Here is a 15,412-nt window from a genome sequence, read left to right on the forward strand (position 1 = left end):
CCGTAAGTTTAATAAACCAATAGATACATATAGCAGAGACTTCAATGATCAGTAAAATAGTCTCGTTCACTATTAACAACAATCTACAACGCTCGGTTAACTTTTCGATTCTGCGATACTATAAATCTCTTATTTTTGTAGCGAAGAACTATTCGATCAGTGTTTGGAACCCAAGTTCATCCGGAAAGGAAGTTCCTTGACGATCATTCGGTAGAGAGCGGAAATGATGAAAATCTGACATGCAAGGTAGGGTGAATAAGGTGGGTGCAGAAAGACTTCCCAACCCACCTCCTGTATAGTGTTGTTTGTTACGTTAGGAGAACCCGGGTGGGCGTTATCGTGGAGAAGTATCACAACACGCAGTCTTCGTTGTCGTTGTTCTTGGACTGAGCTCGCATGACGTTTCAATTGTTGACAGTAAATGCCAGCAGTGATTTTTGCACCTCGGCGAAGGACTTCGTGCTACACCATACCGTCGCTGTTAACTTTTGTGTATGCGCGCAGGATTTTGTACGGTAGTTGCTACTTTGTTTGGAGTCAACGACCCCTTCCCTTTCCTTATGTTAGCATAAACATAAAACTTATCGTCACCAGTAACGGTACAGTATATAAGTGGCTGACGTTGTTCACCAGCCAGCTGATGGCGAGCAAGCAGAGATGCACATGTGGCCAACCGCTGATTATTGTGATTTTCGCTTTAAGAGCATGCGGTAACCATACATCCTAGTTTTGAACCTTCGAAACAGCATATCCAGCACTCTGCGATGATAATGCCATTGAAACAGAGGATCACACGCGTAAAGCTGAAATACTTAACACCTTTTTCCAAAGCTGTTTCACAGAGGAACTCCGCACTGCAGCTCCTTCTCTAAATCCTCGCACGAACGAAAAAATGGCTGACATCGAAATAAGTGTCCAAGGAATAGAAAAGCAACTGAAATCACTCAAGAGAGGAAAGTCCACTGGACCTGACGGGATACCAATTCGATTCTACACAGAGTACGCGAAAGAACTTGCCTTCCCCCCCCGCCCCCCCCCCCCTTCTAACAGCCGTGTACCGCAAATCTCTAGAGGAACGGAAGGATTCAAATGATTGGAAAAGAGCACAGGTAGCTCCAGTTTTCAAGAAGGGTCGTCGAGCAGATGCTCAAAACTATAGTCCCATATCTCTGACATCGATCTGTTGTAGAATTGTAGAACTTGCCATTGGGTGGCTTTCGGAATATAAATGTAGATGTAGATGTAGATTTCATGCAAATCTCGCACGATGGTGGAATGATCACAGTTCATCACATATGCCAGTTCTTAAGTACACTGGCGTTGATGATTGTCGATTAATGCGTTTAAACAATCTTCTTTGAACCCCGATAGTTTTCTGAACGTGGAGAGTCACTAATGTCAAAACGATTCTCCTTAAAACGAGTAAAACTATTTTCTTCTCGTACTTTGAACAATGGCAGTATCCCCACACACGGCGCTAATATTTCAGGCTGTCTCCGATGCTATCATCCCTCTAGTGAACTTCAACGAAGAATATGTCGGAAACGTTCCAATTTCTTCACGTGGCACTCTACTTTCTAGCGTCCACAGCTCAGCGCTCTCAAATGACAAAAGTGACAATACGTAAACTGAGATAGCTATATTGTACTGCAAATAAGAGTTGCAATCGATAAATGAAGCCATACCAGCCGGAATATTACCATGAATAGCAAAAACGCTTCTACCCTAAGCATCAATCTAATAAAGAAAATCGATGTTCTGTCGAGGGCTGAACTACGTATGTAAACACTTAACTTCGTTGTGTAGGGGGTATCTGCAGTAGTAGATGTTATTTAAATTTCAGAAATAAGGTGCACCTAGCTATCTGTAACAGTTTGACATAACGTTAAGCGGCAATGGGAAAAGTGCTACAAATCACTTTAGCCACGTCGAAATTATTTCTGATAACATTGACATGTCCTGACACAGGATAGAGGGAAGACAAGGGGTTTGAGGTCAGTCTGCAAATTCCGAGGGGTGAGGAGCAGTTGTAGAAATTCTAATTCGCAGTGAATGCAGGTTGATGACTTCGATCAGCGCCAGATACTGTCACAGGGTACCTAGGAGATGCGCGGATTCTTTAAGTGGACAAGACGCGTGCAGCAGGAGACTCATGGGGTTCAGGGGTCTGATTAACACTATTTATTAGCGATCAGACTAACGACTACACTGAAGGCTAATTCTAAACATTGCAAAAGTAAAGGAGGCAATTGTTTGCCCAACGGAAGTCAGTGTCTGAAGCCAGGGGGTTGGTTATTAACAGAAACAGCGAAAACTAGCAGCATGTTAAGTACAAACTTCAGAGCGGTACTCCAAGTGAGAAAAAGAGACACGTCGGAGCTTACCCAGGCTGGCCACGAGGGACATGGAGTCGGCGCCCCAGCGATCTGTTTGAGAACTCCCTCTGGATGCAGTAACATGGGGTTTTTAAAGAATCGTGGAGACGCACTGTTTCTTCCTTCCTGAAGTCGACCTACCAGTCCACCGGCACTTAACAAGTGTTGGCCAATCTGACGAGCCGCTCTGGACCTCTAGGGGCTTCCAGCCAACCACATTTAGATTCCTCCTCTACACCTATTCGGTAGGCAGTGATACTTCTGAATTTTTCACTAACAAATTCCAAGTTCAGTATCAACAACGTTCAGCTGAAAGCTAAACGTCACTGCCACTCTTATTATGGCCGGTAACAACAGTGTTTGACGGCACTTGGCCCCGCTCTCCGTCCTTTTGTGAGTGGGGGTTGCTGTAGTAGCATTATAAGGGTGTAAATCCACTGACATTGCAGTTCTCAGGAGCAAGTATCAAGCTTGCTGCCTCTGCTATGACGTGACTTTTCGTGGCCGTCTTCTACTGTGACGACTTACAAAGGCGTCTCGGCAGTGGATGGAGTTACCAGTTAATTGGCTGAAGTGAAACTTCTACCCTGCGACAGCTTCCCAGAGCAACTGCAATTCCTGGGTTCTAGTTTTACTCAGCTCCGGAAACCTAAATGCTACAACTTCCGTCTGTTCTCTGCACTGTGTCTGATTTTCTATCATGGAGTGCTCTTGATGGCTCCCAACAACCACAGTAAGTGGTCAATACATGACAATATAGAAAAATGTTTAAGCGTTACTATACATTCCTTGTGTGTAACGCTAGCCTAAACTGTCATTATTTGGGCCCTGTTACTAACATTCGCACTCACTGTGTTTAATAAAAGTGAAAGTCGGTCGACAGTCTGGTAAAAAGCACTCACAAAGCATTTTATTAATGGTATTTAGGTTTGGACCTCCTGTATACAACTGAAACAAGGCAATATTTGTGTTCCCAGGCGCATTGTGCTTCCATTTGTTAATGCTCCATCAGTGGCTGTGTGCATCGACAGTGCTCTACACGTACTGTTGCTGTACCGCTGGCGAATCTCTTGTTCTATAGTGAGAATTTCAATGTTGTTTTCCTCCGTGAACGCTGTGGATAAGATCTGGATATCTGGATGAACAAAAATAGCACTTCCATATTTATCATGTTGCCTTTCGATGGCCAGACGCATTCCGTCTGTTCTTGGTCTGCTCATGTCACAACTTCCATGTGTCTCCTGTATGCAGAGTACATGGCACTGGTGCTGTCAAAGTAGTTCTTCTTTGACTGGCGTTATGCCTTCTACGTTAATAGATATTATCGTTAACTGAGGTCCTGAAAGGGGCTCCTGTATATATCTTTCTGGTGTGAAAGTATCAGCCATCAGATTATTTAGAATCATATTATAACGTTGCCCAGGGTACGCCCGATTGCTTCTATCATCCTGATCGCAGACCATAGCAATCTTTTCGGAGGCTCCTTCCGTGTCTGTGTCTGGCTATCAGGCAAAGTAAAATTGGCAAATCAGGTGGCTTGGATGATATACGAACCGAGTAAATTAAGCACTTCGGCTTAAATACAAAGAAATGGATTCTGCAACTTTTCCAAATTCCAAAGATATGGCGGAAGAGTCGAGTGATTGCTTTGCTGAAATCTGGCAAAGAAGGATATGATACAAAGAATTTTAGAGCAGTTGCACTAATTTGTCATCTTTACAAAATACTGGAAAGACATTTTAAATCGCTTATCACCTGCAACTGACCCCTCAGTTATACCTCAGCAATCTGGATTTCGTCCAGGTAAAAACTGTACTGGACAATTTTTAAATCTCACACAGTTTACAGAAGATGGCTTTGAAGCTCGGAAGGTGACAGTAGTGGCATTTGTCGACTTATCAGCGGCGTATGACACGGCCAGTCACCAGCTACTACCAGTCAAGGTCTATAATCTGACTAACGACACCCATCGCCTCCCTTCTGCAGAATCATGGGTTCTTCATCGACTTTCAAGGACAGCGTAGTCGATGGAGACTACAGAACAATGGCCTCCCGCAAGTAAGTGTTTTGGCTCCAAATCTGTTTAATATATACTAGAACTACCAGCCTGTAGCCACAAACCCCAGGATCTTGGTGTATGCTGACGTCCTCGCTCTAGCTACCCAGAGTGCAGTTTCTGACTCAGTGGGAACAACCTGACGAATGCCCTTGAAGATCTATCCAGATACTACAACACAAACCAGCTTAAACCAAACCCTTCGAAGACCCAAGTGTGTGCTTTTTGTTTGAAAAACAAGGAAGCCATTCGCAAGTTGAAAACTGTATGGTCGGGGGTGGAATTGGAAGACTTCGAGACTACATAATACCTAGGAGTGATACTTCACAGATCTCTCACTTGCAAAAAGCACTGGATGAAATGCAAGTCGAAAGTTTCCACCAGGAAGTATCTCCCACGGAAACTGGAAGGATCACAGTGGGGTAGTCAACCTGAAACAATTCGAACATCTGCAATGACACTACGCTACTCTGCATAGAGTATGCCTGTCCTGTTTGGTACAATTCACCTCATGCCAAACAGGTGGATGTATCTCTCAACAAAACCTACATAATTATAACAGGTTGCTTGAAATACACTCTAGTCACATGGCTTTACCACCTCGCAGGTATAGCACCACCACACGTTCAAAGAGAGATAGCTGCGAACAAGGAAAGAAAGACAGTGTGGGCATGAAACGCATTCGCAACGACTGAGGTCAAGGAAGAGTTTCCTTAGGACATCAAAGAAACTTAGAGCCACTGCCGAAGAAGCCAGGTTACAACTGTTGAGAGCTATGACCTGCCTTCCACCTGGTTAGAAAAGAGTTGTTGAAGCTTTACCTCCAGTCCATGACGTGGAATGGACAACTTGGAGTCGTTGAATGGAATGGTTCAAATGGCTCTGAGCACTATGGGACTCAACTACTGTGGTCATAAGTCCCCTAGAACTTAGAACTACTTAAACCTAACTAACCTAAGGACAGCACACAACACCCAGCCATCACGAGGCAGAGAAAATCCCTGACCCCGCCGGGAATCGAACCCGGGAACCCGGGCGTGGGAAGCGAGAACGCTACCGCACGACCACGAGATGCGGGCGTTGAATGGACTAAGATCCGGATTTGGAAGAACAAAATTTAACTTTGTGAGATGGGGATGGCCCAAATTATATTTGGTGTGACTCTGGAGAAGAACAGACAGTTGGGCACACGCTTCGGTGTCGAGTGTTCCCAGTCTCCTATACAGAAGATGACCTTCAACAAACAATAGAAAATGCTCTAGAAGTGGCCACGTTTTGGTCAAAACTAACTTAATCACAACTGTGTAAAATGTATATACATATACCTGTATGTTTCTGACACGAAAATAACAATAATCTCTTGTTCTAGCTGGGAGCCCTGAAAAGAACTTTCAGCACCGAACTCAAACTGCAGACACGCTTTTCCAACGTGTTAACTTAGTAGCCACTGATGTTGCCAGTCTTAACTGAGTGAAAATGCTTCTAGGAAAACCAGTATTGCCTGTTTTCAGTTGCAAACAGCCGATCCTAACCTAATGAACATTACTATAATATTAATTACAACGGAATATTAACTGAACAACGACATTAAATATGTCATCCACGAAATATTTTCGGAGTTCCAACTAGGATTCAGCACCGACAGCACGCTAATAGCACATACACGTAGAACTCCACGTTGAAACTGAAACGCGCATCAAGATTCGTGGCGTCAAGCTCGAGGATACAGCCGCTTATTCTGGCTTTTCCATTACGACCTCTCGTTTGGCTCAACGTAAGGCCATTACAATTTTCCGTAGTCTATACGCTTAAAGTTAGAACGAAACGAATTACAGATACAGGTGTACACTTTTGAGCTGAAGAGAATGAGCTGTCGTAGGATGACGTACGAACAATACTTCGCTCAGAATTAACGACGACACAATCGCTATAATGGCACAATTTCGTAATAAGCAGTAAATATATAAAATTAACGACTCTCTCCGCTCGTGCGACCGGTTTTATTACATCATCAATGTAATTTTAGTTGCGCCGATTCTAATAATGAAAATATTAACCAAATGAAATGAAAATAGTAAGTGGCAAACATATGTGTTATAAATATTGTAACTGGTGTGTCCGAAAGTTTGTTGGCACGCATCGAACTGTTGTTAAGTGACGGTAGCCAACGTTTATGGTTTAACGTTGTTTTATACTGTATCTCAAAATAATTGTCATTTCTCTGTGAATTATTTAATTGTTCACAGACGAATTGTTTTTCCACGAACTCCTTAATAGGACATCTTGACTATTGCTGTACCATTTTTATGAAATTATTACTAATTTATGACGGTGCATTAACTTGTGCTTCAACTTAATGTACATTTAAGGTCAGAATTCGAAATATTTAAGGTTTTTGTCTGTATCTGGTTCTTATATGGGTGAATTTCCGTAGTTTTGAGGCGCTGAATTCACTGGTTAATCAGCTTCTACCTACCGCGACACATTTCCTTGAAACAGAGAGGAATCAAGAACAGTACTGACGAGTATTGGCAGAATTAAAATAGACAGGAAGAACCTATTCAGAGATTTAGAGCTCAATACTGTTTGATAGACACACATGGACATGATGTCAGCCAAATGTCTAAGTTCACAACATATTTTTAACTTTAACTAAAACCAAAGGGAGCAGAACACGAGAAGAAGGAAAGGAGAAAAACTTCCACTGGTACACTTACCACAAGTAAAAGGCGTCCGTGAATGGCTAGGCAACGTCCTCCGCCGACGTGGTTTCAAACAGATTTTTCTAAGCAGGCACAGGACCCAGGAAATGATAGGTTCCACCAAGGATGTAGTCAACAATCTTAACACTGCAGGTGTTTACGAACCACGGTGTGAGTGCGGAGCTACTTACATAGGAAAAACAGGGAGACCAGTCAGTTTACAAGTAGCACAACACGAACGCTATGTACGATTACAACAACATAATAAATCGGCGATAGCGGAACACCACCGTGACTGTGGACAACCTATCTGGTTCCAGGAAGCCCGAGTACTGGCGAAAGAATCGTGGATGCGAGAACGCAAAATACGGGAGGCGATCGAAATTATTAAGCAGCCTGACAACTTCAACAGAGAAGATAGCTGCAAACTCCCTACATCCTGGCTGCCAGCCATCACAGTCCAACGGGCCGCGAGCGGTCGCGGGGCAGAAGCTACACGGGACACGGACGTATCTGCACAAACAGCTATAGAGCAACTGTCAGTCCAATTCCGCGCACACCAGGAGGAAAAATTGGCGACCAGAAGCCGAACGCTGATTGGCGGGCAGCTACCAATCGTTGACGACATGGACATCCACGCTCTTTCCTTCCATCTTCCCTTACGTCACGACTAGCCAATCATGTTAGCCAATTAAAAGTTTACAACAGTGACGTCAGACATCGATAGTCTGTAATAAATAGAAACACCTAGCCCCATGCAAAACCAATCATGCCCTGAGGAAGGCCGTTGCAATTCGGTTGAAACGTAGGTTTTAGTTTATTATTGTTGTTAGTTTTTAGCAATGACGCGGCGCAATACCCAAATGGCTCTGAGCACTATGGGAGTTAACATCTATGATCATCTGTCCCCTAGAACTTAGAACTACTTAAACTTAACTAACCTAAGGACATCACACAACATCCAGCCATCACGAGGCAGAGAAATCCCTGACCCCGCCGGGAATCGAACCCGGGAACCCGGGCGTGGGAAGCGAGAACGCTACCGCACGACCACGAGCTGCGGGCCGCAATACCCAGAAGAATTTTAATCACTATGACATGGTCCGCTAAAGCCTACGTTCTTATAACTTTAATGATTGTTGGTAATCGAAAAATTTAACAACAATGCTCTTATTTTATCTACTGTTTCTTTATCATAAATAATAACAGTCTTTGAAAACTCAAAAATCTCACGTGCCTGAATATTTTGAAAGGGTGCTACACACTAGAATACGTAATGACTGATATATCACATCCCAAATGCAAAATGGCTACTGATAATGCAATTAGTAGGTGAGTAAAAACTATATGATCACTGCCACAGCGAGAATGAAAAACACTCTGTGACTTGCAGCCACTGGACGCTGTAAGGATGTTTCATATGCGGGACAGGAATTTACTGGGAATCATTCTAGCGCCGATAAAGGCCGCAAACGGGGAAATCCAGTGAAATAAACTGCTTTGTCATAGGGTGGAATGTTATGGCCCGAAGATGGGGTTTGAGCAATTAGGACACGGCGAACCTAGTCACATTCTACCCGTCGTGAGCTTTTATGGAAAGTTGTTGAAGCACGATGAAAGCACAAGCAAGCGACAAAATGTAGGCCTGCAGGTTTTCGTGGCCTCTGTCACTAAAGTTAAAATATTCTTGGTTGTTAGGCAGCCTCATACAGGGTGTTTCAAAAATGACCGGTATATTTGAAACGGCAATAAAAACTAAACGAGCAGCGATAGAAATACACCGTTTGTTGCAATATGCTTGGGACAACAGTACATTTTCAGGCAGACAAACTTTCGAAATTACAGTAGTTACAATTTTCAACAACAGATGGCGCTGCGGTCTGGGAAACTCTATAGTACGATATTTTCCACATATCCACCATGCGTAGCAATAATATGGCGTAGTCTCTGAATGAAATTACCCGAAACCTTTGACAACGTGTCTGGCGGAATGGCTTCACATGCAGATGAGATGTACTGCTTCAGCTGTTCAATTGTTTCTGGATTCTGGCGGTACACCTGGTCTTTCAAGTGTCCCCACAGAAAGAAGTCACAGGGGTTCATGTCTGGCGAATAGGGAGGCCAATCCACGCCGCATCCTGTATGTTTCGGATAGCCCAAAGCAATCACACGATCATCGAAATATTCATTCAGGAAATTAAAGACGTCGGCCGTGAGATGTGGCCGGGCACCATCTTGCATAAACCACGAGGTGTTCGCAGCGTCGTCTAAGGCAGTTTGTACCGCCACAAATTCACGAAGAATGTCCAGATAGCGTGATGCAGTAATCGTTTCGGATCTGAAAAATGGGCCAATGATTCCTTTGGAAGAAATGGCGGCCCAGACCAGTAATTTTTGAGGATGCAGGGACGATGGTACTGCAACATGGGGCTTTTCGGTTCCCCATATGCGCCAGTTCTGTTTATTGACGAAGCCGTCCAGGTAAAAGTAAGCTTCGTCAGTAAACCAAATGCTGCCCACATGCATATCGCCGTCATCAATCCTGTGCACTATATCGTTAGCGAATGTCTCTCGTGCAGCAATGGTAGCGGCGCTGAGGGGTTGCCGCGTTTGAATTTTGTATGGATGGAGGTGTAAACTCTGGCGCATGAGACGATACGTGGACGTTGGCGTCATTTGGACCGCACCTGCAACACGGCGAACGGAAACCCGAGGCCGCTGTTGGATCACCTGCTGCACTAGCTGCGCGTTGCCTTCTGTGGTTGCCATATGCGGTCGCCCTACCTTTCCAGCACGTTCATCCGTTGAAATTTTTCAAACAGATCCTTTATTGTATCGCTTTTCGGTCCTTTGGTTACATTAAACCTCCGTTGAAAACTTCGTCTTGTTGCAACAACACTGTGTTCTAGGCAGTGGAATTCCAACACCAGAACACTGGACTCGCATTCGGGAGGACGACGGTTCAATCCCGTCTCCGGCCATCCTGATTTAGGTTTTCCGTGATTTCCCTAAATCGTTTCAGGCAAATGCCGGGATGGTTCCTTTGAAAGGGCACGGCCGATTTCCTTCCCTATCCTTCCCTAACCCGAGCTTGCGCTCCGTCTCTAATGACCTCGTTGTCGACGGGACGTTAAACACTAACCACCACCACCACCAACACCAGAAAAATCCTCTGTTCTAAGGAATAAACCATGTTGTCTACAGCACACTTGCACGTTGTGAACAGCACACGCTTACAGCAGAAAGACGACGTACAGAATGGCGCACCCACAGACTGCGTTGTCTTCTATATCTTTCACATCACTTGCAGCCCCATCTGTTGTTGAAAATTGTAACTACTGTAATTTCGAAAGTTTGTCCGCCTGAAAATGTACTGTTGTCCCAAGCCTATTGCAACAAACGGTGTATTTCTATCGCTGCTCGTTTAGTTTTTATTGCCGTTCCAAATATACCGGTCATTTTTGAAACACCCTGTATTTCCTTCTAAAATAATCGACGTTCCGACCCCTCTGCTGGGATATTCTTCAGGATGTTTCGGTGCTCACTATTACTAGGACACTGTCAGAGATTAGTGTCGCGTTCCCTTAGAGAGGAGTTTCCGCTTTTGCGCTGGGGAAGTGGGAGTAATGGTTAAAATTCTTGTGGCTGCCACTGGTGGGCCATCGTCATAGGCTAATATTCCCGCGCTGATGCAGAAGAAGGAGCGTATTGCCCAAAGTCTTGTGGATACTACCCATGGCCCTTCGTCATTGGATAGAAAGGAATTATTCCACACTTACGCTGGAGAAGGGTTATTGATTGAAATTCCTGCTGCTGCTATTGGCTGGCCATCATTATTGGCTTGACGCAAAACCGACAGAGCAAGAGAGGAGGAATGTTTACCCAAAATATTATTATCCGCGAGGTGACTTGCAGCACGTTGTTTCAATGGCTCGCACACCGCCGCCGTGTATTTACTGCCTTGAAACTTCCTGGCAGATTAAAACTGTGTGCCCGACCGAGACTCGAACTCGGGACACAGGTCCCGAGTTCGAGTCTCGGTCGGGCACACAGTTTCAATCTGCCAGGAAGTTTCATATCAGCGCACACTCCGCTGCAGAGTGAAAATCTCATTCTGGGAATATCCCCCAGGCTGTGGCTAAGCCATGTCTCCGCAGTATCCTTTCTTTCGGGAGTGCTAGTTCTGCAAGGTTCGCAGGAGAACTTCTGTAAAGTTTGGAAGGTAAGAGACGAGGTACTGGCAGAAGTAAAGCTGTGAGTACCGGGCGTGAGTCGTGCTTCGGTAGCTCAGTTGGTAGAGCACTTGCCCGCGAAAGGCATAGGTCCCGAGTTCGAGTATCGGTCGGGCACACAGTTTTAATCTGCCAGGAAGTTTCATATCAGCGCACACTTCGCTGCAGAGTGAAAATCTCATTCTGGAAATATCCCCCAGGCTGTGGCTAAGCCATGTCTCCGCAGTATCCTTTCTTTCAGGAGTGCTAGTTCTGCAAGGTTCGCAGGAGAACTTCTGTAAAGTTTGGAAGGTAGGAGACGAGGTACTGGCAGAAGTAAAGCTGTGAGTACCGGGCGTGAGTCGTGCTTCGGTAGCTCAGTTGGTAGAGCACTTGCCCGCGAAAGGCAAAGGTCCCGAGTTCGAGTCTCGGTCGGGCACACAGTTTTAATCTGCCAGGAAGTTTCATATCAGCGCACACTCCGCTGCAGAGTGAAAATCTCATTCTGGAAATATCCCCCAGGCTGTGGCTAAGCCATGTCTCCGCAGTATCCTTTCTTTCAGGAGTGCTAGTTCTGCAAGGTTCGCAGGAGAACTTCTGTAAAGTTTGGAAGGTAGGAGACGAGGTAGTGGCAGAAGTAAAGCTGTGAGTACCGGGCGTGAGTCGTGCTTCGGTAGCTCAGTTGGTAGAGCACTTGCCCGCGAAAGGCAAAGGTCCCGAGTTCGAGTCTCGGTCGGGCACACAGTTTCAATCTGCCAGGAAGTTTCATATCAGCGCACACTCCGCTGCAGAGTGAAAATCTCGTTCTGGAAATATCCCCCAGGCTGTGGCTAAGCCATGTCTCCGCAGTATCCTTTCTTTCAGGAGTGCTAGTTCTGCAAGGTTCGCAGGAGAACTTCTGTAAAGTTTGGAAGGTAGGAGACGAGGTACTGGCAGAAGTAAAGCTGTGAGTACCGGCCGTGAGTCGTGCTTCGGTAGCTCAGTTGGTAGAGCACTTGCCCGCGAAAGGCAAAGGTCCCGAGTTCGAGTCTCGGTCGGGCACACAGTTTTAATCCGCCAGGAAGTTTCATATCAGCGCACACTCCGCTGCAGAGTGAAAATCTCATTCTGGAAATATCCCCCAGGCTGTGGCTAAGCCATGTCTCCGCAGTATCCTTTCTTTCAGGAGTGCTAGTTCTGCAAGGTTCGCAGGAGAACTTCTGTAAAGTTTGGAAGGTAGGAGACGGGGTACTGGCAGAAGTAAAGCTGTGAGTACCGGGCGTGAGTCGTGCTTCGGTAGCTCAGTTGGTAGAGCACTTGCCCGCGAAAGGCAAAGGTCCCGAGTTCGAGTCTCGGTCGGGCACACAGTTTTAATCTGCCAGGAAGTTTCATATCAGCGCACACTCCGCTGCAGAGTGAAAATCTCATTCTTATTTACTTCCTTGATGTCGGGGAGCTACGATGCCGGAAACCTATCTCTCTATTGAAATTACATGCATTCTCGGACCTTTCTTCTACAAATGTTGGTTCCTTGGCCAGTACACGTACTGTCAGAGCCACAGTTCTCATGATTTTCCGCTACTGTCGATTTTGCACTTAGTTTTGGCCACGTGTACCGTTCGTGTTCCTTAACGCGTTCTTTTATAGTTCTTTCCGTTTCTCCCGTATACACTTTGCCGCAGACACATGTCACTTGATAGACGCCCGTATTGGTGAGGCAATCAGGTGCATCCACTTTTTCGGAAAAAAATCTTTTATTTTGTTTTGACTTAAGAAAGATGTCGGGATACCATTTTTCTTTAGAATTCTGCTTATGCTGTAAGTGACCCCAGAAACGAACGGTAACCCAACGGAGTGAGAAGGCGGTGCCTTGTCATTCTTATTAGCGTGATTCATATTTCGCCTAAAGGCCTTGTCAATTGAATACCGCCGGCCGCGGTGGTCTCGCGGTTCTAGGCGCGCAGTCCGGAACCGTGCGACTGCTACGGTCGCAGGTTCGAATCCTGCCTCGGGCATGGATGTGTGTGATGTCCTTAGGTTAGTTAGGTTTAAGTAGTTCTAAGTTCTAGGGGACTGATGACCACAGCTGTTAAGTGTTTGTGTTGGTCGGCTTTTTATACACTCTGTAACCTAGAGTGCAAACAAATCTTCTGTATACCAACACATTTAGGAACGGTAGACCGACCTCACTCCCAACCTCCAAGGTAAATTCGGTTTCGGAGTGAATTCCATTTCAGAAATTGTGGAATACATGAAGCTCTTCTTCGCTGTGTGGCCATATAACAAATGTATCGTCAACATAGCGGAGCCAACAGGAAGGTTTGAAAGGGGCACTATTTAAAGCAAGTTGCTCAAAATGTTCCACATAACTGTCAGCTGCAGTTGGCGATATGGGTGAGCCCATAGCAACGCCGTCAACCTGTTCATGGAATTCACCATTGTATTTGAAATAGGACGAACGAAGACGTAATTCAAGTCACAAACTTCTGGAGCAACTTTCTCCCTTAGGATCTTCACTGAATCTAATACTGGGACGTCAGTAAAGAACGATATCGCATCGAAGCTAACAAGAATGGCACCTGGAGATATCTTCAAAGTGCGTGTAATTTCTAAAAAAATGTTTTGAATCGTTGACAAAAATATTTGTTTTGCCAACTAGATGTCTCAGTTTAACACAAAAACAACGTGCTAAAAAATAATTTGGCGAGTTAATCCCACTGATCGCAGATTTCTTGCAATAGAGCTGTCCAAACTGGAGTCTGAACCAGATTTTTCACTTTCTTAACGATTCTGTTCGTCGGATCGTTTTTTGACTTGCGATACACAGCATCAGATAGTAGCTGTTCCATATTCCTGTAATAATCCACAGCGTCCAAAACAACGGTAGCATTTCCCTTATCCAATTTCGATACAACAATGCTTTCGCTTCTCATGAGTTCATTAAGAGATTTTCTTTTCTGCGCCAGTATGTTGCTTTTGGGAGGTTTCGCTTTCCGAAGAACTCTCGACGCATCTTGTCTTACTTCTTCGGCCTGCACCTTCGGAAGACGGAACAAGGATACTTCGACGGTGCTTATGATTTCTTCAACTGGCATTCTCTTCGGTATAGTTGCAAAATTCAGACCTTTGGCCAGAACTGAAACAGCTGCTTCATCGACTACTTCTGACGAGAGGTGTACCACTACTCTTTTCGGATCCACAGTGACTTCTTCCTTGCGCACTTTAACTGCTAGCTTCTCGAACTTTTCTTTTTGTTTCATAGCAGTGGAATCCGAAGACTTTATTCTGTCCACCTTATTCCAGTCCTGGAATGAGAGAGTTATCGCGAGTGAAACATGGCGATCGATTAAAACATAATTCAAGTCTCTACGTATTTGGATTCTTTCACGAGGAAGTGCTTCGCTCGCCCTTTGGTAGATCCTCCTGGCTTTCACTGTCTGCACGTGGTGGCTAATTCTAGCGAATTGAAATAACGTTTTCGGAGGTTCTCCAGTCGTCTCATGGTGGTAGAAGCCTCTTGCCCATACAAGCGTTTTATGTAAGTTTGCAGGGTTTCGTGGCCATTGTCACTAAAGTTAAGATCTTCTAGGTTGTTAGGCCGCGTCATATGTCCATCTAAAATAATCCTGAAGAAGATCTCAGCCTAAGGGTCGAAAAGTCGATTATTTCAGAAGGAAATATGACACGGCTTAACAACCCAGAAGATTTTAACTTTTAGCTACAAAATTTTGGATATCTACGGACCACGACATGACCTTTGCATTGGGGCTTTCCCGCTCTGTAAAACAGGATGGGCGTCCTTCTGTAGCAGAAGTGGTGCCAAAGAGCTACGTTGGTGCATGCACAAGGGCTGCTGCTCAATATGGGGTTACGGAGACTAAACATCTAAGGTCATCAGCCTCCTATTCACTCGCCAGAACCTGAACTCTATCTGTCTGTGTCTAGAATAAAGTCTACGCATCAATGTGAGAAACATTCACGTGATGTGTATTTGAGGTGCGATTTGGGTATAGCTCGGTTTCCAGTTAGTGGGTTGTGGGAAACGGGCCCCCGTCTTTAACTCCCCGTGCGGGATAAACTGTTCAGTGC

The 15,412-nt window shown here is 45.1% G+C and overlaps 1 protein-coding gene across 1 annotated transcript; it reads right to left on the minus strand.

Annotated features, from left to right (window-relative positions):
• Positions 1 to 14,031: 14,031 nt before the first annotated feature.
• Positions 14,032 to 14,583, minus strand: LOC124613666. Its single transcript, XM_047142383.1, has one exon. It carries the CDS (start codon positions 14,581 to 14,583, stop codon positions 14,032 to 14,034), a length of 552 nt encoding a protein of 183 aa, XP_046998339.1.
• Positions 14,584 to 15,412: the final 829 nt, after the last annotated feature.

This window comes from Schistocerca americana, chromosome 4 (genome assembly GCF_021461395.2).
Source record: "Schistocerca americana isolate TAMUIC-IGC-003095 chromosome 4, iqSchAmer2.1, whole genome shotgun sequence".
In the NCBI taxonomy this organism is placed as follows: Eukaryota; Metazoa; Arthropoda; class Insecta; order Orthoptera; family Acrididae; genus Schistocerca; species Schistocerca americana.